The 27,063-nt window shown below is 39.2% G+C and overlaps 1 protein-coding gene across 1 annotated transcript; it reads left to right on the forward strand.

The window, feature by feature from the left end:
• The first annotated feature begins 24,265 nt into the window (after positions 1 to 24,265).
• On the forward strand, positions 24,266 to 25,073 carry LOC124552371 (piggyBac transposable element-derived protein 5-like). The gene is made up of 2 exons (XM_047126636.1): positions 24,266 to 24,460; positions 24,547 to 25,073. The coding sequence occupies exons 1-2, from the start codon at positions 24,352 to 24,354 to the stop codon at positions 25,071 to 25,073; spliced, it is 636 nt and encodes a 211-aa protein (XP_046982592.1). The 5' UTR covers positions 24,266 to 24,351.
• The last annotated feature ends 1,990 nt before the right edge of the window (positions 25,074 to 27,063 follow it).

Here is a 27,063-nt window from a genome sequence, read left to right on the forward strand (position 1 = left end):
ATTTCTTACATTTATTATTATGTTTATCTGTATGTGATAGATTTATATAAAAACAATTGAAATCTTTAATTTCTTCTTTTTTTCTTCATATACATAAAAAAAGCACTTCACTTTACTTTCAGGAACCTAGTTTCAGCCACTTTTTAATTTTCTTTTTTTAAACCTTTTCCAGTTTGACATTTTTACAAGTCTAATAAATTTTTTCCTCTATAAATGGAAGCTGAAATAATAGTGCCTGCTACAAACAAAAATAAATATTCTTTAACAGAACTTTTGGGAAATAAAGTGAAACCAACTAACAAAAGATTTGGCTAATGATTACTTATGGAAAATTTAAATAATAATAATCTTGTTACAAATATTGGAGATATAATATACACAAATGAAGAACAAATATTAGAAGAATTTAAACCAATTACAGAATCATTTTGCGATGATATACTGGTATTTAAAATAACAGATTTTATTGATTGCGAAGGAGAAATGAAAAATGGAAAATTTCTTGTAAAAAAGGAAGCATATGGTGGTTTTAATAGTTGATTAAGATCTAGATTTTCCACGTTTAATTAAGCAAGACAAGGAGTTAAAGCAAAAATTCCATATTTATTAGATTCCAATACACAAATAATTAAAGTCACTAAACAAATTATTAACAAAGGTATAAAAATTATGGAACAAAAATATAAAAATCCTGATGTTATACGCTACAAACTAGAATTAGCAGATCTTAAACTCGATACACTTTTAATTTTAGAAGAACTTACAAAGGAACACTATTATTTATTGGATTTAGATATAACAGAATATTTTGCAAGTATTTTTAACAAGTAAGAAATGATCGAACATTTAACAAATAATTTTAATTTTAGAATGCAAAGACAATATAAAGAAATTTGTAAAGTAATAGTTAACAACAATAATTCTGTTGGCAAAGATTGTTAACATGGATTAATTGTAATTCGAGAGTTAAAATCTACAATAAATTACTTGCCAATTAACAAGTCCTGGTGTTAACAAACAACTAGGAAACCACATAATAGATTTTTTAAAATGTCCGGATAAAATATTAAATGAAACATTTGCATCCAGTGTAGCTAACGAAAATGGAATTACGAGATTAGAAGCAACAATTTATGATTACATTAATCCAGATTTCCGAAAAGAACAAGAATTGGATCCATTAACAGATTGTTTACAACTAATAACAGCAAATATTTCGAAAAAGCTCCATTTTATTCTATTCCACTAGCTAAAATGTGGCAAAAATTAACAAAATAGTTGTTGTATTATTTTTAATTATCTTTTACAATGTGTATAGATAATAAAGAAGAAAGAGAAAAATTAGTTTCATTTGTTTTATCTGCATTTACTTTTTACTTATTGCCTATGAACTGTATAGAAATTTTCGAAGAAGCAAATAACATAATTTCTGTAAAGCAAACATGCTTTATAAAAAAAGGAGAAACATATTTCTCGATATCTAATACTTTGTTTTCTACAATACCTAAAGAAATAAATATCGAAGAATTGGGATTAATAAAAACAAACAATATTATCCCATTTGTATCTAGAAAAAGAATAAATAACCACAGCAAAATTTATCCATATCCATTGAAGAAGTCGAACCAATTAATACACCATATTTACAATCTACTAAAAAACGAGAACAAGAACTAGAAAATTTAAATATACAAGAAACAAAACTAGAATATTTAGATAAAACACAATCTTTAAAAGAAGAATACAAAAACATTTTGGGAAACAGATGTTTACATAACTAAGAAAACTATAGAAAAAAATGGTATCTGTTATTATTTAGTTATTTAGGATATAATGTTTACCATGTCTATTCTGCAGAAGATGGAAATTTAATTCGACCTTGCTATATTTTTGGAAATTATTTCATTCACAAATACATAATAAGTTTTGTTGGACTTAACTACGAATATCCACCATTAATGTTAGACTTTTTTAAACAGAATAATGTAGTTATTCCAGATAAATTCGAAACAATTAAAATAGATTCTTACAAATATATAAAAAATTAACTGTTGGTCAATCTCCGACGATTTGTAATATGTACAATAAAAATAGACAGCAAACACTAATCTTTCTTTACGTTTACTTGGAGTTGTTTTAACAGTATCTAGTTTAATTTTAATCTTATAATTTAGATCAATTTTCTTATCTTCCATTTCTTTCTCTAACCAACAATTAGAACAATGATTATCTTGTATATTTTCGAATTTACGAATATATCTGTCCTTTCCATAAGACTTTACAGAAATATTGGAAATAATTAAATCCAAACCATCTTGTAAATCTTCTAGTCTTTTGCAATCCTTAAATTGTATCTTTCCAACTATATCGCCCATTTTTATATTTTCTATTATGACTTTATCTTCTTCTTTATATAACACAGTATCTTTATCTTCGAAAATTTGTAATGTTTTTAAGTAAAGTATTTTAGGGAAAGAGTTTCCTTTAAATGTCGTAATACCATATGTTTTTATTTCCATAAGTGGTTCTTCTTTAGGATGATAAAAAATTTCTAATTCTTGTCTAAAACTGCTATATGGAATACTAATAAATCCTTCATTTTTAAGAATATCTCTATTTTCCTTAATTTCTATAAATTTATTTTTATTATAACCTTTAACAATATATACAAATATTTTACCATTTTGTTTCCCCAATACATCAACATATGTAAACTTATTTTTATCATTTACCACAAGAGCATAAATTTTAAAAACTCCATTTGTAGGGAAATCTACCCATTGTTGTTTAAAATAATTTTTAATTTCTTCTTCTGTTTCTCTTATTTTTTGTTCTTTTTCCAAAATGTTTTTTTATTCTTCCTTTAAAGATTGTGTTTTATCTAAATATTCTAGTTTTCTTTGCTGTATATTTAAATTTTCTAGTTCTCGTTCTCGTTTTTTAGTAGATTGTAAATATGGTGTATTAATTGGTTCGTCTTCTTTAATGGAGTATGGATAAAGTTTGCTGTGGTTATTTATTCTTTTTCTAGATACAAATGGAATAATATTGTTTGTTTTTATTAATCCCAATTCTTCGATATTTATTTCCTTAGGTATTGTAAAAAACAAAGTATTAGATATCGAAAAATATGTTTCTCCTTTTTTTATAAAGCATGTTTGCTTTACAGAAATTATGTTATGTAAGATGTGTAACATACGTGTACTTCTCTGTAACATTGTTTTCAAGAAAATCACGTTACGGTCCAGTTGTATTGCGTATACGTTCACGTTGTGCACATCAATTTTGCAGAATTAAAGTTCGTTTCAATACCCATACCTCCCTAACGAAGCATTTGCAGACCTATGTTCGTATAAGATTTTTTGTTCAGAATTACTTATACTATCAGTCTTTCAAATACTGATCTTTCCTCCCCAAACACCCTGTATATTGTACATCTTACTTATCCAAGCAACTCCTATCAACAGGAAATTCCCATTTGACAAGTGATAAAAAGTGCGAAAATACTGCACTGAAGGCAGCAGTAGACTCCAGTGTTAAATCGCTGAAGAAATATAGTCAGAAGATATATTTCAGCTCAATTCATGATCTAGCGAAGGATCCATATATTTTGTTTTTTATTTTGATACTGAGAAATTAATTCAAGTAGGAGTTAAGTGTTTTTGTCAATGGCCAAGAAATCTCGTCCAAAAATGCTGCAAAAATTGTAAGTACTATTCCCAATGTAGAGAACATTTTAAAATTTGCAGAAGGCCTTTTTACACAGTCAAGAAGAAAGTCACATACATTGTGTTATTCTCGAGTTGCTATGCAATTTAGACTGCGATGACAGAACTAAAACTTCTGTAGACTTTATCAAAATTCAGCTTCACTGAGCTTTTCACATCCTAAAAGATATATATTTTCGTCACAACTTTTGAATTTTGCATCACTGTTGCATTTTATTTCAAGCCGTGCCTACAAGTTTATATGTAGCACTGGAAATATTATTCTGCCTCATCCCAATACAATCAGGAACATCTGTGTAATGTTGATGTTAATCCCGGTAGTTCAAACTTCTTGGCTTATGTTATGGAGAAAATATCAAATCTGCAATCTCATACGAGTTTTGTGACACTCACTTTAGATGAGATATACATTAAATCATCCATGGATTATAAAGGTGGGACTCTGGTTGGAATGCCACATGACATCACTGCTGTACAACAGCAGCACATGTATTTATTTGTAAAGTATAATGTCATCATTCAAGGATGTTGGTCACATCCTGTCTGTAATCAAGACAACTGCTAATAGCTTGTTCAGTGTAATCAAAATTGTACGAATAGGGGTTAGAAAACTTAGGGTTAAGAGTTACCTGTATTATTAGCAACAAGACCTCAATTAAAACAAGGCTACCTCAAATTTCGAAACTTCATCACAGCTCAGCATTGCTTACTGACAGCCTGCAGATTAATTCAGGCTCTTGTTCTATGTTGTAGACACCGTTAATATTTTCAAATGCATCAGAAATAATTGTGTTAACCTGAATTCTCCTTTCTCAGTGTTGAAAACACATGTTACAATGCAAGCTTCCTTTTTGCCATAAGATCATTATTTGAAATTGAAAGCAACAAATTATGAAAATTTGGCTATGGCTTAAGCTTGAAATCACTGTGACTATGTTCATTCATAAAACAGAATGTGAAGCTTTTTTGCAAAATTTTCAATATCATCAAGTGTAATTTACTTGAGTTGGGACCCGCATATGATATTGAAAATTATGAATTTATAAACATTACTAGCTGGGGTATCTGGATTTGCTCAGGGAGTTAATCTGAGACTGTGTTGTAGATGGAATAAAAGAATAAACTTTAAAGCATGAGGTAAAAACTTTTTATTGAAAACGTTTTCTAACTGTTTGCAATACTTGCTTGTAAACAACATTTTTCATTTTATTATTTGGGATATACATGTAAAAAATTTTCGAATGTTCTACTCTACAGCAAGCTACATATAGTTGTCCATGAGAGGAGCAGGAGTCATTGAAAGCAAATTTTAATGGCTGGCTTGATTTCTCAGTCTTTCATTTTAAGACTGTGTCACAACTGTTGATTCTTCAATCCGTTCATTTCATTGGTCTTCAGTTTCTCTGCTTCTCACGGTGCTTATTCTTGTCCATTGGAAACTTACACGTGCTTTGTGCTCTTCATTGTTTCGTTTTTTTCGCTATTCTTTTTGTTCTCGCCGTTTTGCTTCAGAACTGGTAAGATCTCCTCCTCTTTTACGTTTGAGCATTGTCTAAACCATAAACCAAATCAATTTTTTATGCTGCTTGATATTTTATTTTATTTTATAAGCTGGTTTTGGCTTTACTGCCTTCATCGGTACTTGTCCTGACGTTGTAAATGGACATATGTCAACTCTGAGTAAAACATTATGATCGTCTGTAATCTTGGTTTTAATATTGTTTTCAGCAGCATTTTAAAGTTGTTTGATAATCTGCTTTTTGCACGTATATTATACTACACTTTTACTATCTGACAGTTATAATATTTGTGCAACAGAAAATTATCGAACAACTTCAAAACGTTGCTGAAAATAATATTACAACCAGCACTACAGACAGCAATAATGCTTTACCCAAAGTTGACATACACTGCAGCGCCAAAGAAACTGGTATAGGCAGGCGTATTCAGAGATATGTAAACAAGCAGAACACGGCGCTGCGGTCGGAAACGCCTATATAAGACAACAAGTGCCTGGCGCAGTTGTCAGATCGGTTACTACTGCTACAACGGCAGTTTATCAAGATTTATGTGAGTCTGAATGTGGTGTTATAGTCGGCACACAAGCAATGGGACACAGCATCTCCAAGGTAGGGATGAAGTGGGGATTTTCCCGTACGACCATTTAATGAGTTTCCCATGAATATTAGGAACCCGATAAAACTACAACTCTCCAACATCACTGTGGCTGGAAAAAGAGCCTGCAAGAACAGGACCAACAACGACTGAAGAGAATCGTTCAACAGGGCAGAAGTGCAACCCTTCTGCAAATTGCTGCATATTTCAGTGCTGGGCAATCAACAAGTGTCAGCGCGTGAACCGTTCAACAAAAGACCATCGATATGGGCTATCAGAGCCGAAGGTCCACTCGTGTACCCTTGATAACAGCATGACACAAAGCTTTACGCCTCGCCTGGGCCCGTCAACACTGAGATTGGACTGTTCATGACTGGAATCATGTTGCCTGGTCAGATGAGGCTCGTTTCAAATTGTATCGAGTGGATGGACATGTACAAATATGGACACAACCTCATGAACCCATGGACCCTGCATGTCAGCAGGGGAATGTTCAAGCTGGTGGATGCTCTTTAATGGTGTGAGGTATGTGCAGTTGGAGTGATATGGGACCCCTGATATGTCTAGATACGACTCTGACAGGTGACAAGTATGTAAGCATCTTGTCTGACCACCTGCATCCATTCATGTCCATTGTGCATCCCGACAGACTTGGGCAATTTCAGCAGGACACTGCGATACCCCACAAGTCCAGAATTGCTATAGAGTGGCTCCAGGAACACTCTTCTGAATCTGAACACTTCTGCTAACCACCAAACTCCTCAGACATGAACATTATCAAGCATATCTGGGGTACCTTGCAACATGTTGTTCAGAAGAGATCTCCACCCCTTCGTCCACTTACGGATTTATAGACAGCGCTGCAGGATTCATGGTGTCAGTTCCCTCCAGCACTACTTCATACATTAGTTGAGACTATGCCATGTCGTGTTGTGGCACTTCTGCAAGTGTACCAGTTTCTTTGGCCCTTCAGTGTATGTCCATCTACGACAGGACATGTGTAGTTGAAGGCAGTAAAGTCAAAATAAGCTTAAATAAAATATCAAGCAGTATACTGTTTTTCAAATCTCTATGCTTAAAATGAAAGCTTCTTACCATAGAATGCTTGCTAGGAATGAAATTATCCCTTTTGATGGCAGATAACCATTTAGTACGCATTTCTTCATCAGAAGGAACTGTGAAAATGTGATCTTTGTTCTTATCGGTATAGTTGAAAAAACACTTTTTCACCATCATACTAATTAGTACTGAGCTGTTAAAGGTAGCTTATGCCTCAGAAACCACTACATATCAGAAAAGAACCCAGATTCCAAATGCGATTTCAGGTCAGTTCAATAGCACAGAACAACCAGGATAGTTAACAGTTTGAAACAAGAAACTCCATTCATGGAAGAAGTAACTTCCTGTTGGAGCAGGGGCAGAGGATTGGGGGTAGGTGCTTTTGTTCCTGAACTGGTTGCAGCAGTGGCTCTGGCTGTATTGCCTGGAGCCTGTGACGTCACTGCCTGACACTACATCCACTATCTCCTTTGCAGACTGATTGCACTTGCCCAGTATTCTACTAATAAACCGATAAACCGAAGTACAGCACCTGCTTTACATATGACTGAGAGCCTGTGTGACCATTCCATTTCATACCCCTACGAAGCGTTACACCTAGACATTTGTGAGAGTTGCGTGATCCCAAAAGTGACTCCTTGATATCATAGTCAAAGAATACTACGTTTTCTAGTTTTGTGAAGTGCACAGTTTCACATATTTGGACATTTAACGCAAGTTTCCAATCTTTGCGCCACTTCGAAATCCTTTCAAGATCTGCCTGATTATGTATGAACTTCTTTCAGACAGTACTACATTATAGGTAACTGCATCATCTGCAAAAAGTCTGTTACTATTGTCTGCAAGCTCATTAATCCATCCGAAATAACAAACTTCGACCTTTCTACCAAAATCTCTTAAATCCAGTCACAGATTCTCAGTGATTTATAAGGCCTTGTCATCTAGGTGGCGTTGCTATAGACGCCTTGGGTGCCTCATGTTCTACCACGCAGACTCAACCATGCTTTCCTAGACAATACTCTTCCAATTCTGCTAGAAGATGTGCCTTTGTGAGTGCAACAAAACATGTGCTTCATTGGTTATGGAACTTCTCATTATTTCAGTGTTAATGTTTGTAGGCTTCTAAATAGCTGATTATGTGACAGATGGGGGTAGAGGTGGACCCTATCTTTGGCCTAGACGCTCGGTGGACCTAAAACAACTACACTTTTATTTGTGTGAGCATTTTAAAAGGTGTTGTGTAAGGAGCCTGGTGCAAGATATGCAGAATCTCTGTGCCCGTAATGTGAAAGGCTGTGAAACAACACACAATTCTCCTGGGTGCATCAGGGATCCAGTGCGTCATGGTGTGATGCATGTCTCCTTAACAGTAGGCATTTTGAACGTTTCATTAGGGAAGTGTTTCATACTGTGATGATACATTCTTTTCTTGTGTGTTTGCTATAATTAATGTGAATGCAGACAGAAGTAGAAACTGAGCTCTAAAATGGAAGTAATGTATTTTCTGTGTCCATGCCCGTATAACATATTTTCTTCTGCTACATATGAGGAATGTTTCCTGGAAGTTTGAACATACCATTCCATTTCACTCTGTATAATTAATTTAATCATTTTAACATAGTAATATTTGTTACTGTAAAACTGCAAAGTGTTTTTTTTTTTCAGTTGCGTGTACGTTCATGGAGGTATGATGATTTCTTGTTCTTCACCCAGCACACGATTACCACATTGTTGGATTCAGTATTCACCTGGTCAATGACCATCATTACAACAGAGTGTCTGAAGTGTTGCCACATCTCCTGCAGTGATTATGATTGTACAGTGAAAATTATTGAATTCTAAGAAACATACTGAATGTCATTAACATTGAATACAGTCTTTTTCCGGCCACGACTGAGCCAAGTTCTATTTTATTATGTGAGCTAAAGTTTATTTAATATATCACAATGTTGTAATCTTTCATGGTTGCTAAACCTGGCTGAAATTATTGCAGAGATAATTAATTATCACTGAGTTTCGATTTTACCTTGATGTATGCAGGAAAAAGGCTGTTTTCAAACTGACTTCATGTGAAAATTTTGATGTAATGAGTACATACATTTGGAGATGTATTCAAATTGTGAGAAGTAAAAAAAGTGAGAAACGACACTTCTGATGTTAAAATGTATTTTTCCAAGGTGCATTACTAAATAGTAATTGATGTTTCTAAAGATGGAGTGAGCTATTAACCATATGTAGATGAAACATACACTCCTGGAAATGGAAAAAAGAACACATTGACACCGGTGTGTGAGACCCACCATACTTGCTCCGGACACTGCGAGAGGGCTGTACAAGCAATGATCACACGCACGGCACAGCGGACACACCAGGAACCGCGGTGTTGGCCGTCGAATGGCGCTAGCTGCGCAGCATTTGTGCACCGCCGCCGTCAGTGTCAGCCAGTTTGCCGTGGCATACGGAGCTCCATCGCAGTCTTTAACACTGGTAGCATGCCGCGACAGCGTGGACGTGAACCGTATGTGCAGTTGACGGACTTTGAGCGAGGGCGTATAGTGGGCATGCGGGAGGCCGGGTGGACATACCGCCGAATTGTTCAACACGTGGGGCGTGAGGTCTCCACAGTACATCGATGTTGTCGCCAGTGGTCGGCGGAAGGTGCACGTGCCCGTCGACCTGGGACCGCACCGCAGCGACGCACGGATGCACGCCAAGACCGTAGGATCCTACGCAGTGCCGTAGGGGACCGCACCGCCACTTCCCAGCAAATTAGGGACACTGTTGCTCCTGGGGTATCGGCGAGGACCATTCGCAACCGTCTCCATGAAGCTGGGCTACGGTCCCGCACACCGTTAGGCCGTCTTCCGCTCACGCGCCAACATCGTGCAGCCCGCCTCCGGTGGTGTCGCTACAGGCGTGAATGGAGGGACGAATGGAGACGTGTCGTCTTCAGCGATGAGAGTCGCTTCTGCCTTGGTGCCAATGATGGTCGTATGCGTGTTTGGCGCCGTGCAGGTGAGCGCCACAATCAGGACTGCATACGACCGAGGCACACAGGGCCAACACCCGGCATCATGGTGTGGGGGGCGATCTCCTACACTGTCCGTACACCACTGGTGGTCGTCGAGGGGACACTGAATAGTGCACGGTACATCCAAACCGTCATCGAACCCATCATTCTACCATTCCTAGACCGGCAAGGGAACTTGCTGTTCCAACAGGACAATGCACGTCCGCATGTATCCCGTGCCACCCAACGTGCTCTAGAAGGTGTAAGTCAACTACCCTGGCCAGCAAGATCTCCGGATCTGTCCCCCATTGAGCATGTTTGGGACTGGATGAAGCGTCGTCTCACGCGGTCTGCACGTCCAGCACGAACGCTGGTCCAACTGAGGCGCCAGGTGGAAATGGCATGGCAAGCCGTTCCACAGGACTACATCCAGCATCTCTACGATCGTCTCCATGGGAGAATAGCAGCCTGCATTGCTGCGAAAGGTGGATATACACTGTACTAGTGCCGACATTGTGCATGCTCTGTTGCCTGTGTCTATGCGCCTGTGGTTCTGTCAGTGTGATCATGTGATTTATCTGACCCCAGGAATGTGTCAATAAAGTTTCCCCTTCCTGGGACAATGAATTCACGGTGTTCTTATTTCAATTTCCAGGAGTGTATTTTAGTCCCACTATCTCAAAGTAACCACGAAGTATAGCTATATGGAAAACATTCAACATCAAATAACTGATAGATCAAAAACCAGCGACTCAGAGTTTAGTTGAATACCAAGTTAGATACACTACAATACAAAAAAAGATATATCACAAAGGAATTATGTGAACAGTAGAGTTGATGTTCATGAACACCCAAACAAATGATTACAGTTTCAGAAAAACAGGATGTTTTATTAAAACAAAAGAGCTTCACAAATTGAGCAAGTCGATAACATGTTGGTTCACTTCTGGCCATTATGTAAGCAGTTTTTTGGCTTGGCATTGGTTGATAGAGTTACTGGCTGTTCTCCTCAGGGATAAAATACCAAATTCTGTCCAATTGGCGTGTTAGATGGTCAAAATCCCAAGCTGCTTGGAGGGCCCTGCCCATAATGCTGCAAATGTTCTCAACTACAGAGAGGTCCAGTGATCTTGCTGACCAAGGTAGGGTTTGGCAAACACGAGGACAAGCAGTAGCAACTCCCGCTGTGTGCAGTGGGCATTATCTTTCTGAAATGTATGCCCAAAACAGTTTTCATGAAGGGCGACCAAACAAAGCGTAGAATACACTATAAGTACAGCTGTGCTATAAGGGTGCCATAGATGACAATCACAGAGGTCCTGCTGCGAAAAGAAATGGTACCGCAAACCATCACTATTGGTTGTTGGCCTGTACGCCAGGGGACAGTCAGATTGGTGTCCCAACACTGTTGGTGCATCTTCAGACGTGTCTTCACTGGTCATCATCACTCAGTGCGAAATGGGACTCATCACTGATGTGAATGAGTTCCCAGGCTGAAGAGTGTCTGGAGACGCCCTGGACTGTTGGCCATAAATAAATGTGAGATGTACAGCGAATGTATCCATTAGGACAGTAAAGCAAAATTTGGCATTAATGGGCCATGGCAGCAGATGATCGACGTGAATGCCTTTGCTGACAGCAAGACATTGCCTGCAGCGGCTCTCTTCAGCTCATGACAATAACGGTTGGACACTTGATGACTGGAAAACTGTGGTCTCGTCAGATGAGTCCCAGGTTCAGTTGGTAAGAGCTGATGATAGGGTTCAAGCGTGGTGCAGATCCCACAAAGCCATGGAGCCAGTTTGTCAAGAAGGCACTTTGAAAGCTGGTGGTGGCTCTATAATGGTCTGGGTCTTCTGGTCCAGGTGAAGTGATCATTGACTGGAGTAGATCATTTGTAGCCATTCATCGACTTCATGTTTCCAAACAATGATGGAATTTTTGTGGATACCATGCACCATGTCCTTGGACGACAATTGTTTGCAATTGGTTTGAAGAACATTCTGTACAATTCGAAAGAATGATTTGGTCACTTACATCACCCAATATCAATCCTATAGCATTCTTATGGGACATAATCAAGGGATCAGTTTGTGCACAGAATCATGCATTGGCAACACTTTCTTAGTTATGGATGGCTATAGAGGAAGCATGGCTCAGTATATCTGCAGTGGATAGCCAACAATTTTTGAGTCCATGTCATGTTGGTTGCTGCACTATGCTGGGCAAAAGGAGGTCTGACTTGATATTCAGAAGTACCTCATGACTTCTGTCACTTTAGTGTATCACCACTCTAATGAAATTTTAGCTCATTCATTATTCAGCGCTCCCTGCAGTTGCTTTGAAAAGGAGAGCTTTTGTGTGTGGTTTTGTAAGCTACATAATTGATGAATTTCGTTTGAAATCTTATTTCCTTATGTGCAGAGTATAAGTGGACAAACATGTATCGAAAAATGTTTGAAGATTGGTGTACCTACACCCATGCTCATAAATTAAGGATAATTGCAGAATGTGGTGCCACACAACGTAGCACTACACAAAACTGGCACTAATAGCATAGACACATAGGGGACACACACAATACAGATCTGTACATCCGCGGTATTGGTGATAAGTTGAGAAAACCGTCCTGAAACACATGTGTTACAAAACGCCACTGTTTTCTGTGCATGTAGCTCGACATCAGGTGCAGTGATACGTCGACCAAGAGCATCCCAGACGTGCTCAATGGGGTTTAGGTCTGGTGAACAGGCAGGCCACTCCATTCACCTGATATCTTCTGTTTCAAGGTACCCCTCCACGATGGCAGCTCAGTGGGGCCGTGAGTTATCATCCATCAAGAGGAAGGTGTGACCCACTGCACCCCTGAAAAGGCGAACATTCTGGTGCAAAATGACGTCCCGATACACCTGACCTGTTACAGTTCCTCTGTCAAAGACATGCTGGGGTGCACATGCACCAATCATAAGCCCACCCCACACCATCAAACGGGGTTGGTATCTGGTTACTGAAAACCTGGCGAGAATCTCTGTTCAGACTCTACCTGGACTCGTCCTTGAACATAACCTGGGAAGACTGTTCCAATTACCATGCACTGTGTTCTTCAAACCAGGTTTATGGGCTCTCCTGTGACGAGGGGTCAGTGGAATGCACCTTGCAGGTCTCCGGGCGAATAAACCATGTCTGTTCAGTCGACTGTAGACTGTGTGTCTGGAGACAACTGTTCCAGTGGCTGCAATATGGTCCCGAGCAAGGCTACTTGCAGTACCCTGTAGCCGTCTGCGGGCACTGATGGTGACATATCGGTCTTCTTGTGGTATTTGTACACTGTGGATGTCCCGTACCGTAGCGGCTGGACACGTTTCCTGTCTGCTGGAGTTGTTACCATAATCTTAAGACCACAAGTTGTGGCACATGGAGGGCCCATGCTATGACCTGCTGTGTTTGACCAGCCTCCAGTCGCTCTAGTATTCTACCCCTAATAAAGTCATAAATATGTGTTTTTTAAGCAATTTTCAATACACAGTCACCATTAGCACATCTGAAAACGTCTGCACACTTACCTGCTGCACCGTACTCTGACTTGCACCAACACACCTCTGCATATGTGGACTGTTGCCAGCGCCACCGTGCGACAACCGCAGGTCAAATGCATCGCATGGTCATACCCCGACGTGATTCAAACCCGCAAACCGCCCACCAGAGCGTTGTTTCACCACGTATCAGCATTATCCTTAATTTATGAGCATGAGTGTATTTCTACATGTTATGGAACTGTGCTGTGTTTTGTGTACATAGATGTATTAGGTCTACGACTTTACTTCTGCAGTTTCTTCTCGAAGTTCGAAGTTTTATTATGAAACACTAAACCTATACGATTCTTCGCTGGACACTACTTTCTCCCATCTTTTGGGCAGTATGCGAATCCCACAGCAGAAAATCTGGGCGTATTTAGAGGAAATCCATGAATCGATCCAATGTTGCAATTGTTCGTGTGACAGGAGATGCTGGTAAGCCAAGCGGTGTGTCACTGATCGAAAAAGGTGGTAGTCAGGGGGATCAACGTGTGGAGAATATGGCGGGTGGGGTAGGGCTGCCCAATACAACGTTTCCATGCATGTTTTGACGAGTTTGCGACGTAGGGTCAAACGTCGTCATGCTGTAAAAAGACCGTGTCATGTCTATTGCTGTATTGTGGCTATTTGTCTTTCATTGCTCACGTCAAACGCATAAATTGCTTTCAGTAACCATCTCCTCTGTTTCCGCCAGTTTCACTGGCTTCCAAAACGTTCTCTCTTCCACCGTCATGTCGATCTTCAACGTCAAAATTACCGTTCTTGAATCATTGACACCACGCTTTGCATGTCCTTTCACGAATAGTTGCCTCACCACAAGTCTTACATACCGTTTCAGGAGGCTCAGCCGCAGATCTCTTCAAGTTACAGCGGAAACTTAAAAGTTGCCGCAACTGACGACAATTGGGCTTGTAAGTTGCCACATTCACTGGAGAGTACCTTTATGACGAAATCACAAATTGACTAATATTTTGATGGCGCTATGTCTACAAATGCCTAAGCGTATCATATGACACGATCTACCATCTGAGTCACCACTTGCCACTACTGCCATCTAGTGCACAACAGTAGAAGCAAAATTGTGGATCTAATATTTGTTTACTTGTGTAATAAAGTTTGTATCATCAAGCGCTCCATGACACATATGTTCAGCTACACGATGGTCTGACAATTTTGTGAGAATGGAGAAGCCTGACAAAAACTTGAATCATACATTGTAACATTGGCGAAACGTCAGTAGCGTAAGATTCCAAGTTGTTTTGTGACTGAAAATTTATTTGCTGTGTGGAAGGTAGAGTGTATTACGTATCTTTTTCTGTACGAGTGTTATAAAGTAAGTGATTCAGTTTTTGACTGTTGCATCAGGCATTAATCCAAAAATTGCTTTTGTTGCTCTCTGGAAATTTCGAATGAAGTGTGCTTTCACGTCAGAAGGTATGAATTACAGATAGAAACTCTTAATTTTGTGTGAACAAATATTAACTTGTCTTACATTATAACTTCACATTACAATAGAATCATTTTGTACACAAAGTGAAAAGTGCCAATTACTGTATGGAACTATGTTGATATGCTTTTATACACACAATGAGGTGACGAAGGTCGGGGGAACCTCCTAATAGCATGTCGAACCTCCTTTCGCTCTCGCCCAGTATACATCTCTACGTGGCATGGACTTCAGTCGTTGGATGTCTCCTGCCGAAAAATTACTCTCTACAGCCGCCCACAACTGCAAAAGTGTTGTCAGAGTATAATTTTGTGCACGAATTGACCTCTCCATTATGCGGGATAAATGTTCGATGGGATTTATGTCAGGAATCTGGGTGGTCAAATCACATACTCTAACAGTCCTGAATGTTCTTCAAAACCATCGCAATCAGTTGCGGCCTGATGACATGACAGCGTTGTTTGGGAACATTAAGTCCATGAATGGCTGCAAATCATCTCCATGTTGCCGAAAGTAACCATTTCCCGTCAACGATCGGTTCATTCCATCTAAACACAGCCCATACCACTATGGAGCCACCAACATCTTGTACAGTACCTTGCTGACAACTTGGGTGCATGGCTTCCTGGGGGGTTGCACCACTGTACCATCAACTCTTGCAAACTAAAAATGGGACTCATCTGACCAGTCAAGATTTTTCAGTCGTCTATGGTTCAACCAATATGGTCATCGAGCCAGCAGATGTGCTGCAGGTGCTGTCGTGGTGTTAGCAAAGGCACTCGCGTGAGTCGTCTGCTAACATACCCCATTAACACCACATTTCACCACAATATTGTAATGGATACATGCGTCACATGTCTCACACTGATTTTTGCAGTTATTTCACACAGTGTTGCTTCTCTATTAGCACTTACAACGCTATGCAAATGCCACTGCTCTCGGTCGTTAAGTGGAGGCCATCAGCCACTGTCTAGTCTGTGGTGAGATGCAATGCCTGAAATTCGGTATTCTCGGCACACTCTTGACAAATTGGATCTCAAAATAGTGAATTCCCTAACGACTTCCGAAATGGAATGTCCCATGTGTCTAGCTCCAACTACCATTCTGCATTTAAAGTCTGTTACTTCAAGTCGTGCAGTCATTATCACATCGGAAAACTTTTCACATGAATCACCCGAGTACAAATGACAGCTCCACCAATGCACTTTCCTTTTATACCTTGTGTACTACCACCATCTGCATATGTGCAGATCGCTATGCCATGACTTACCATCTCAGTGTATATAATGAGCAGATGCTACACTTATTAAGGAGAAAGCTAGTTTAGGTAGACAGTGTCAAAAGTATTAATTTCATAAACTTCTGATCATACAACAACTTCGTTATGTATACCTGATATGTGAATCGGAATTTCCATATTTGATCCATCTAATATAAGGTTTATTTGATTAACTTCTTACACAGATTTAACTACATACTACATAATATTCGTACAAAATAACACTTTTTCCAGAATGTTTTTCTCTTAACTGTCTTCTCCAGACTAGTTGGTTACACATATCTCCATTTCATACTGGAATTTTTCTGCACTGGATGTGTCTTATGTACACTGTAGAGTGTATTCAGCCACACAAAGATTGATCATACACTGAATTTCCAGACCATATATTCTTATTCTGAACGTAACACAACAGATCATATGGGACTGGAGTATTTGTTACAGTCATTGCTTAAAGACAATGTATGTCAAGTGCTTATCCATCATTATCTAGGGTAATTCCATTTCGCTTGTAAATGCTAAACATTAAACAAATAGAAATTATTTAACAGTTTAAGATCCAATTGGCATGCAGCATTGAAGATATCTCTTAGAGACATAATGTAATGAAATCCAAACTGCTGTTATGGGAGTTGAGTGTTTTATTGTGATGGATCTATGGATTTCAGTGTGGTCATGCGATTCTAGGCGCTGCAGTCTGGAACCGCACGGCCGCTACGGTCGCAGGTTCGAATCCGGCCTCGGGCATGGATGTGTGTGATGTCCTTAGGTTAGTTAGGTTTAAGTAGTTCTAAGTTCTAAGGGACTGATGACCTAAGGTGTTGAGTCCCATAGTGCCCAGAGCCATTTGAACCATTTTTTTGATCTATGGATTTAAAACAAACATTTCATACAAAATTTTATTTAATTCCTAAATAAAGATAATGGATAGACACAAACAACTACACACTGACACATTGACTAAAAAGGTCATACACATATCCCAAAACGATAACATCAACACACAATAGCAGCTGTAACCATATGCAACTAAACTCTCACAACTGCCAGTCTGTTAAATATGGCGATAATAACTGAAATTATCAAAATGACGAGACAGGGCGAGTAACAGCAACAAGCCACAAAACTAATTATAAAATAAGAGACCTAAATGTACACCACATTCTAATGCAATACAGAGTAAATTGTCCGCCCCCGGTAGCTGAATGATCAGTGTGATGGATTGTCAATATTCTGGGCCCGGGTTCGTTTCCCTGCTGGGTCGGGGAATTTTCTCTGTTCACAGACTGGGTGGCGTGCTGTCCTCATACTCATCCTATCATCCTCATCGACTGCAGGTCGCCGAAGTGGCATCAAATTGAAAGACCGGCACCTGGCGACCGGCCTGCCTGACGGGGGGTGTCCGTAGTCATATGATTAAATAAATAAGTACCAAATTTGTTAATCTGCCAATATAAAATAATAAAATAAAATAAAAATGTTATGTAACTTTCACAGATGTTCTAAAGATTGCAATATACACTACTGGCCATTAAATTTGCTACACCACGAAGATGAGGTGCTGCAGACGCGAAATTTAACGGACAGGGAGAAGATGCTGTGATATGCAAACGATTAGCTTTTCGGAGCATTCACACAAGGTTGGCACAGGTGGCGACATCTACAACGTGCTGACATGAGGAAAGTTTCCAACCGATTTCTCATACACAAACAGCAGTTGACTGGCGTTACCTGGTGAAACATTGTTGTGATGCCTCGTGTAAGTAGGAGAAATGCGTACCATCATGTTTGCTATTTTGATAAAGGTCGGGTTCTAGGCTATCGCGATTGCGGATTATCGTATCGCGACATTGCTGCTCGCGTTGGTCGAGATCCAATGACTGTTAGCAGAATATGGAATCGGTGGGTTCAGGAGGGTAATACGAAACGCCGTGCTGGATCCCAACAGTCTCGTATCACTAGCAGTCGAGATGACAGGCATCCTATCTGCATGGCTGTGACGGATCGTGCAGCCACATCTCGATCCTGAGTCAACAGATGGGGACGTTTGCAAGAAAACAACCATCTGCACGAACAGTTCGACGACGTTTGCAGCAGCATGGACTATCAGCTCCAAGACCACGGCTGCGGTTACCCCTTACACTGCATCACAGATGGGAGTGCCTTCGATGGTGTACTCAACGACGAACCTGGGTCCACTAATGGCTGTTTACAGCATCATGATGGTCGCATCCGTGTTTGGTGACATCGTGGTGAATCCACATTGGAAGCGTGTATTCGTCATCGCCATACTGGCGTATCACCCGGCGTGATGGTATGTGGTGCCACTGGTTACACAGCTCTGTCACCTCTTGTTCACATTGACGGTACTTTGAACAGTGGACGAAACATTTCTTTTCAGATGTGTTGCGACCCGTGGCTCTACCCTTCATTTGATCCCTGTGAAACCCTACATTTCAGCAGGATACTGCACGACTGCATGTTGCAGGTCCTGTACAGGCCTTTCTGGATACAGAAAATGTTCGACTGCTGTCCTGGCCAGCACATTCTCCAGATCTCTCACGAATTGTAAATGTCTGGTCAATGGTGGCCGAGCAACTGGCTCGTCACAAAGCGCCAGTCACTACTCTTGATGAACTGTAGGATCGTGTTGAAGCTGCATGGGCAGCTGTACGTGTACATGCCATCCAAGCTCTGTTTGACTCAATGCCTAGGTGTATCAAGGCCGTTATTATGGCCGGAGGTGGTTATTCTGGGTACTGATTTCCCAGGATCTATGCACCCAAATTGCGTGAAAATGTAATCACAAGTCAGTTCTAGTATAATATATTTGTCCAATGAATACCCGTTTATCATCTGCATTTCTTCTTGGTGAAGCAATTTTAATGGCCAGTAGTGTAACTGAAATGGATCCATCACAATGAAACACCAAATTCCTATAGCAGCAATTTGGATGTCACTACATAATGTTTTTAAGTGATATTTCATAGTTATTTGACACCGTCATTTATCATGCCCCTTTGTTTTGACTTCTAAACATGGCAGAGGGCTGTTCAATTTGCTTCACTCTGGTTATGCTGTTGCCTTTTTATGGCATTCTATCTCATTAGTTGTAGCCTATCCCCAATGTCATTCAATCTGTATTTTGAACAAGTATTAAAGGAAGCCAAAAAAAATTTTGGAAAAGAAATTAAAGTTCAGGGAGAAGAAATAAAAACTTTAAGGTTTGCTGATGATATCATATTTCTGCCAGAGATGGAAATGCACTTTGATGAGCTGTTGAATGGAACAGATATTTTCTTGGAAAGAAGTTATAAGATGATCAACAACAAAGGTAAAACGAGAGTAATACAATATAGTTGAATTAAATCAGCTGACGATGAGTATTTTAGATTATGAAATAAGACACTAGAAGTAGGAGATGAGTTTTTCTATTTGGGTAATGAAGTAGAGAGGAAATAAAATGGACATAGATAATAGCATGTAAGGCGATTCTGAGAAAGAGAAGTTTGTTATAAACGAATACAAATCTAAGTTTTGTTCTGTATTTCTTTGGAGTGTAGCCTCATATGGTAATGGGTGATTAATAGATCAGATAAGAAGAGAATAAAAGCTTCTGAAACTTGATGCTACCTAACAATTCTGAATATTAAATGGGTGGATCAAATAACTAATGAAGAGATACTGAAATTACTTGGGTCAAAAAGAAATTTACGATACTACTGAGGCATCAAAGAATCATCACTTTGGTAAGAGGGAAGTGTGTGTGTGTGTGGGGGGGGGGGGGGGGGGGGGGAGATACACAAACTACAGAGGAAGACCAAGGTTCGAAAACAGGAAGCAGATTTAAATGTATGTGGGTTGCAGTAGTACCAAAGATATAGAGAGATTTGCACAGGCTAGATTAATATGGAGAACTGCAGCAGAACAGTCTTTGGACTGAAGATAACAAAAACGATGACACCAACAACAATAAACTTAAATCCCTCATATCACTGATAAATTCTGAATATTGAAAGAAATTGACTAGAGGTAGATTGGCATTAGGTTTACTGTATAGGAACGTGTAAATTTAATAAGATGCAGAATTACACTTTACGCTTCACCCTTCAATACTTCAGATGCAACAGTTCTGCTACCCAGCAGAAGAGCTGTGTACTCAGGAAACAAAAATCTCCAATTATTGCTATCACGCACTCTACCAGTGATCTAACATTAACTACTCAATTACAGAAACAGAAATATTTGGGAACAGTATTTGAAAGGTTATGTAGAATTTTAAGAAAATATATTCAGTGCAAACCATCTTTTTTATTGCCAGATACCTTTTGTTTACAAAGTAAAACACATTCAGGGAAAAAACACATCACGTGATACAAAACTTCAGCATTAAAACATTTCATGTAAACAGTATACTATTCATATCTTCAATAATATCTACAAAATCGAGCTAGTACCAATCTTCAGTAAAACTTTGCCATAAACAGTATTTTCTTCATATCTTTCTTTCTTATAAAATTACATAAATAAAACACATGCATGTTTATATGACATTTTAATGATCAGAAAATATGCCATACTATAAAAATGAAATGATGCAGTTATTTAATGTTTGAATTGCAAAACAGAACCAAGTTTCCCCCATACAATCAAAGACACAAAAACTGAGTGACTGTGAAATTAAAACATGATGTTAAATACTGATTTTCAGAAATGTATTACTGTTTTAACCAGTATCCACTTTATCATAAAAAATTAAAAAAGGAGAGGAAAAATGTATCAATATGTATGGATCTTGAGTAAATTTCTTAAATGAACCATCAACGTAATACACAATTACATAACACTCAAGATACAACAAACATGCTGCAAAATATAATTAAAAGTAGAGCATATTTCAAATACAAGTTGCAGACACTCAGTATGAATGCTAAACTGACACACTCCTCCATTTCCACATAAAAAAACTTCACTTGTCTTGAAAACAACTAATTATTTGTTAATCTGCTTCTATCAGACTACAATGAGCATATGCTAAATACAATAATGAATTACAGGTTTACATTAAGATTAAACATGTTTAGATGAGGATAGTTTCAATATTACTACCATAATAGTTGTTCTTAATGTTGAGTTTCATGATTAGTGAACATGAAGGTTTAAAACTGATGTGCAAACAAGCAAACCAGTAACTTACTCGCAACTCACTGACAGATTTCTCTGCTTTACAATTAAGCATCAAAGACATATCTGTCAACTATGCAGCACAGGCTGAAATAGCTAAGAACTCTCAATGAAATGAAATCAGTTTTATGTACTATACTTTTCACACTAAGAAAATTGTCACAGAAACATTTCAGTAGTTAAATACATGCAACAATTGAAGTTACACATGGATACCTCTTCCTTACACACATGCATATACTATTTGCCATTTTCTTTTCCTCTCAGAATAGACACAAAATTTGCGGACTTCAAGATGGCAAATTACAAAAAAAAAGTTGTCCAGTGTGAAACAACAGTTTATAACAAGCTTCCTCTTGATACAATATGTGACATCAAAAAGCCTTGATGTCTCAGATGTGTCTTATCAACTGATTGCTTCTTTTGGTCAAGTTGTGCCACTAATTTCTTGTCTCCCCAATTCTATTCAGTACTTCCTCATTATCCTCTCTACTTTGGCAATCGTCAACTATTTTGCTACCCAAATAGTAAAACTGATCTTCTACTTTTAGCGTCCCATTTCTAATCTAATTCCCTTAGCATCACCTGATTTGACTGCTTTCCATTATCCTTGCTTTGTTTTTGTTGATGTTCATCTTATATCCTTCTCAAAGAGACTTTGCATCCCATTCGATTGCTATTCCAAGTCCTTTTCTGTCTCTGACACAATTATAGTGTCATTGGCAATCCTCAAAGTTTTTACTTCTACTCCCTGAACTTCATTTCCTACTCTAGATTTTTCTTTTGTTTTCTTTACTGCTTGTTCAATTTACATGCTGAATAACAATTAGAATAGTCTACAACCCTGTCTCATACCCTTGTCAACCACTGCTTGCCTTTCATGTCCCTTAACTCTTGTAACTTTCGTCTGGTTTTGCTCCTTATATTTCACCCCTTGCTACCTTCATAACATCAAAGAAAGTTTGCAAGTCAACACAGTCAAAAGCTTTTTCTAAGTTTACAAATGCTACAGACATAGGTTTGCCTTTCCTTAACCTATCTTCTAAAAGAAGTTGTAAGGTCAGTATTGCCTGGCATGTTCCTACATTTCCCTGGAATCGAAACTGATCTTCCCAACAGTCAGCTTCTACCTGTTTTGCCATTCATCTGTAAAGAATTTATGTCAGTACTTTGCAACCATGACTTATTAAACCGATAGTTCTGTAGTATTCACACCTGTCACCAAGGGCTTTTTTTGAAATCAGAATTGTTATTCTCCTTGGAATTATTTACTCTTCTTCCTCCCTCCCTCCCTCTCTCTCTGTTGGTGGGATGGCTTGTGTGCTTCTGCGATACATGGAGCCGTACTATAGGTGCAACCACAAAGGAGGGGTATCCGTTGAGTTGCCAGACAAACGTGTGACTTCTGCAGGGGGAGGGGGGGGGGGGCAAGAGTCTTTCAGTAACTGCAGGGGGCAACAGTCTGGACGATTGACTGATCTAGACTTTTAACATCAAATAAAATGGTCTTGCTGTGCTGGTACTGCAAACGGCTGATTGCGTGAGGAAACTACAGTTGTAATTTTTACCTGAGGACATGCAGCTCTACTGTATGGTTAGGTGATGATGGCACCTTCTTGGGCAAAATATTCTAGAGGTAAAATAGTCCCCCCATTTGGATCTATGGACAGGGATTACTCAGGAGGAAATATATAGTCAGGTACAAGAAATTATTCAAATATTTAAGGAGCTGAAAATTTAATAACGCTGGGGGCTGGAATTCGTTAGTAGGGAAAGGAAGAGAAAGAAAAATAGTGGGTGAATATGGACTGGGGAACAGAAATGAGGAAGTCACCTGGTAAAATTCTGCACAGAGCTTAATTTAACCCTCTGGTACCACCAGTTACATATTTGTAACGTAAATTTATATGGGTTTGTAACATCTTAGTCGCTCCACGGCAGAAGTTGGTCGCCATGGTGCGGTGGGCGGGGGGGGAGGCCAAATGGCCTACGCAGATAGGCGAATATTTCGTCGTTCTGTGCATAACGTCAGCATAGGAGCACGTTGTGTCGACGCGCCAAAAGAGCTTTTTTTCGTAGTGTTATTTTGCTTCAGTTTGTGGTGTTATTGCGGTGTTTTGTAAAAGTTTTGCTTTAAAATGTCTGTGTGTACTGTAACAGGGTGTCTGTCGTACAGAGACAAAAGGCACGGGTATAATTTATCATTCGTTCCCAAAAGACGCTGAAGTGCAGAAGGTCTGGATAATGAAGTGCCACCGAAAAGATCGCTTCAATGTTGCGACGTCAACCGTCGGTTCATTACATTTCACATCAGATGATTATCTCCGTGACTTGCGAGCAGGACTTCTTAATCTACCGCCGAAGAAAACACAAACTATTCGCAGTGCCGTGTGTAAATATACCAGGAAGTGTTCCCAGTGTCTGTGGAAATTGAAGCGCTGATGCTATAGAGTAGATCGGGGGGAGATGCCTATCTAAGTGAGGTGCCTAAACCTGGCATTTCCGCCGGCTCTCAACAGATCGCGACACCAACCTGCACGCCAATCACGAACTGTAGTATGGGGCCAAGGCAGCTCCGTGTATCGCTATGGTAACTGTTTCTCAGCTTTGGAAGCAACAACTACAAGGTAAGAGCTGAAACTGACGCCTTCTTAACACATTCCGGTCGTTGCCCGTAGAAACTACGAGCGCGCATTTATTGCCGTAACAGTCGGCGCTCGGAGATTCTCAGAGCGCCGCCTTCTCGATTATTATTTCAGGTTGCGGCGCATTATATCCGTGCAGTGACATCTGGAGTTGAGTGTTTCGGTCTTGTAGTACATCGGACGACCGCTAGATGGTGTTCCTGCATCCTCTACGCGCTGTCACTCAAAAAAGGCGCCAAAACAATTCCCGCGCATTCACTCTTGCAGTGTGCTTATGTAGTTGTCTTTATCGCAAACGTTTGTCGTAAAATGGGGGACAGTTTGACTGAAGAGGAAATTCTGAGGCTGCTGGAAGAATCTGGATCTGAAATTGACGATGATGGATTTCAAACTGAAAATAGTTCTTCTGAAATAGATGGTAATTATAATGGTGTCAGTCATTGTGTTTACGAATCACAATTATAATCTCGGCAGTTTCACTGACTTATGTCATTTATTTCGAAGGTAACAACGAGTGGTCCGAAAATGAAAATGAGCCATCAGACGTATTAGAAGAGTGTGAAGCTCCCATTCAAAAAGGCAGAGGCAGAATACAACAACAGCAGTCCCAAAACAACGTTGTTGAATGGGTAAATGACGATGTCCTACAACAATTACCGCTCTTTGAAGGCGTAAGTAATGTCTTGGCACCTTTGAGCGCCGAAAGCACTGAATTTGACTGTTGGAGCGTCTTTATTGACGCAAATGTCATCAAAAATATAAAGACAGAAACAAACCGCTACGCTGCAGCAACAATTTCCAAATTGCGGATGCAAAATAAAATAACTTCCAGGTCGCTTTGGGCCAATTGGTCTGCTGTGAAGCTACATGAGATGTATCAGTTTTTTGCTATAATTATTCACATGTGCCTTGTACACAAACCAAATATTACGGACTATTGGAGCAATGACCTAATGCTAGATTCCTCCTTACCTGCAAAAATCATGAAAAGAGACAGATTTAGGTCAATTTACTTTATATGCTTCACGTAAATAACAACGACAATTATGTACGAAGGGGTCAACCAAACCATGATCCTATACACAAAATCCGACCTTTTTTTGATAACTTTGTACTGAAAAGCAAGAACAGTTTTTCTCCTGGCGAGAATCTCACAGTTGATGAAGGTTTATGTCCATTCAGAGGGAGAATTCGATTTCGAGTATATATCAAGAACAAACCGAGCAGGTATGGTATAAAATTTTTCATTCTAAGTGATTCAGCAACAGGATATGTTTTCAACTGTGAAGTGTACACCGGTGCAGGTGAAAATGACAACAGTGCAGATTCAGTGGTGCTACGTTTGTGCAACAGTTATCTACGTAAGGGTCATACATTGTACATGGACCGCTTTTATACTTCTGTAAAATTATTTGAAAAGTTGTTTGATGAGGGCACATCTGCTGTTGGCACAGTAATGAGAAACAGAAGAGGGCTACCACAGGAATTCAAACAGAATAAACTAAGAAGAGGTGAAATCGTATTCAAGAGAAAAAACTCCGTGCTAGCACTTCACTGGAAAGATACTAGGGATGTGTTTGCCCTTTCTACCGAACATAGAATGACAAGTAGTGTTACTAAGACAAAATCCAAGGCTGGAATGGTAGAAAAACTGAAGCCTGATCTCATACTTGATTATAATAAAAATAAAACTGGTGTTGATCATGGAGATCAGCTGGTGACCTATTATTTTCAACGACGAACAATGAAATGGTGGAAAAAGGTATTTTTCCATGTATTTATGATGTGCGTGGTCAATTCTTACATTCTGTACAAGAAATTTCGGCCTGTCTCTCACAAACGAACCAGCTTGTTTACTTTTATGGTGAACCTGGGAAAACAAATACTGGAGAAATCCGGCGAAGTTTTCAACGAAAATGAAAAGCAGGGTTCAGCAGCAAACAGGCTAACAGCAAGGCATTTCCCCACTCACGTCCCATCGACAACAAGCAAGAAATATGCATCAAGATATTGCATTGTTTGCTCTGAGAAGGGCGCACGGAGTACTGGCAAACGAGTGAGAAGGGAGACGAGATGGTGGTATGAAGAATGTAATGTAAGATTGTGTCTACCTGACTGTTTCAAGCAATATCACACAAAGACAAATTTTACTCAATGAAAAGAGTTGTAAAAATTCAATGAAATAATTTTGTACATTTATTTTATAATAAATTCTGATTTTTTGCAATTTCAAACTTTTTTCCTACCTCTGAATCATCTAATTTTCAAAATATAATAATTCTGTAAATATATGATATCTTACGAAAACTTTAAACAAATGTTTAGATATAGGATGATAACACACACATCAGTTAAAAAGTTTTGCTTTCTTAATTACCTTTTGGTCAGGAGCCATGTAAAAAAGGCGCGAAAGTCTACGACTTCTGAGGGATTGCAGTAGTATCTGTGGCCCGACTGCAATGTGTTAATAGTGCACAGCTATTTTCAAGAGCTTACGACCGTCTGAATAATGTAGTAGAGCCAAATGCTGCACATGTTGAGCGAAGAAGATACTTTGTAATTTAAATAAGTTGCTATCCGCCGTTGCCACACAACGGCCATGTTGTGTTAGTCACGGTAAGTGGGATCTCACCCCGATACTTGGGAGAGACGCCACTGTTTTCTCGGGGTAAGATGCCGAATCGTATCCCTCAGGTACACAGACTCTCTTTTCGTAGGAAATGCCTCGAACGTATGTTAGAGCATCAAACACGGGTCAGTGGTCCGAAGAATCCCTACAAATGGCTATGGAACATGTAAGGACTGGTGGAATGAATTGTTTCAAAGTTTCCCAAGAATATGGGATCCCATATAGAAGTCTGAAACCTTAACCTTAAGTATGGCATCTTCCCCCGATCTACTCTAGTTTCTCCGAATAGGGCAGACAGGTTGCAGGCAAGAAAGACAATGAAAAATGCAATTGAAAAAAAGAAAAATAGACCAGTCAACAGGGACAGATGACTGTGACACTGATAGTAAACA

Source organism: Schistocerca americana, chromosome 10 (genome assembly GCF_021461395.2).
Source record: "Schistocerca americana isolate TAMUIC-IGC-003095 chromosome 10, iqSchAmer2.1, whole genome shotgun sequence".
Taxonomy (NCBI): Eukaryota; Metazoa; Arthropoda; class Insecta; order Orthoptera; family Acrididae; genus Schistocerca; species Schistocerca americana.

Coding starts and splice junctions, on each gene's coding strand:
- LOC124552371 (XM_047126636.1), top strand. CDS start 24,352: ATGGGGGACAGTTTGACTGAAGAGGAAATTCTGAGGCTGCTGGAAGAA. Junction 24,461..24,546: donor TAGTTCTTCTGAAATAGATG/GTAATTATAATG, acceptor TTTATTTCGAAG/GTAACAACGAGTGGTCCGAA.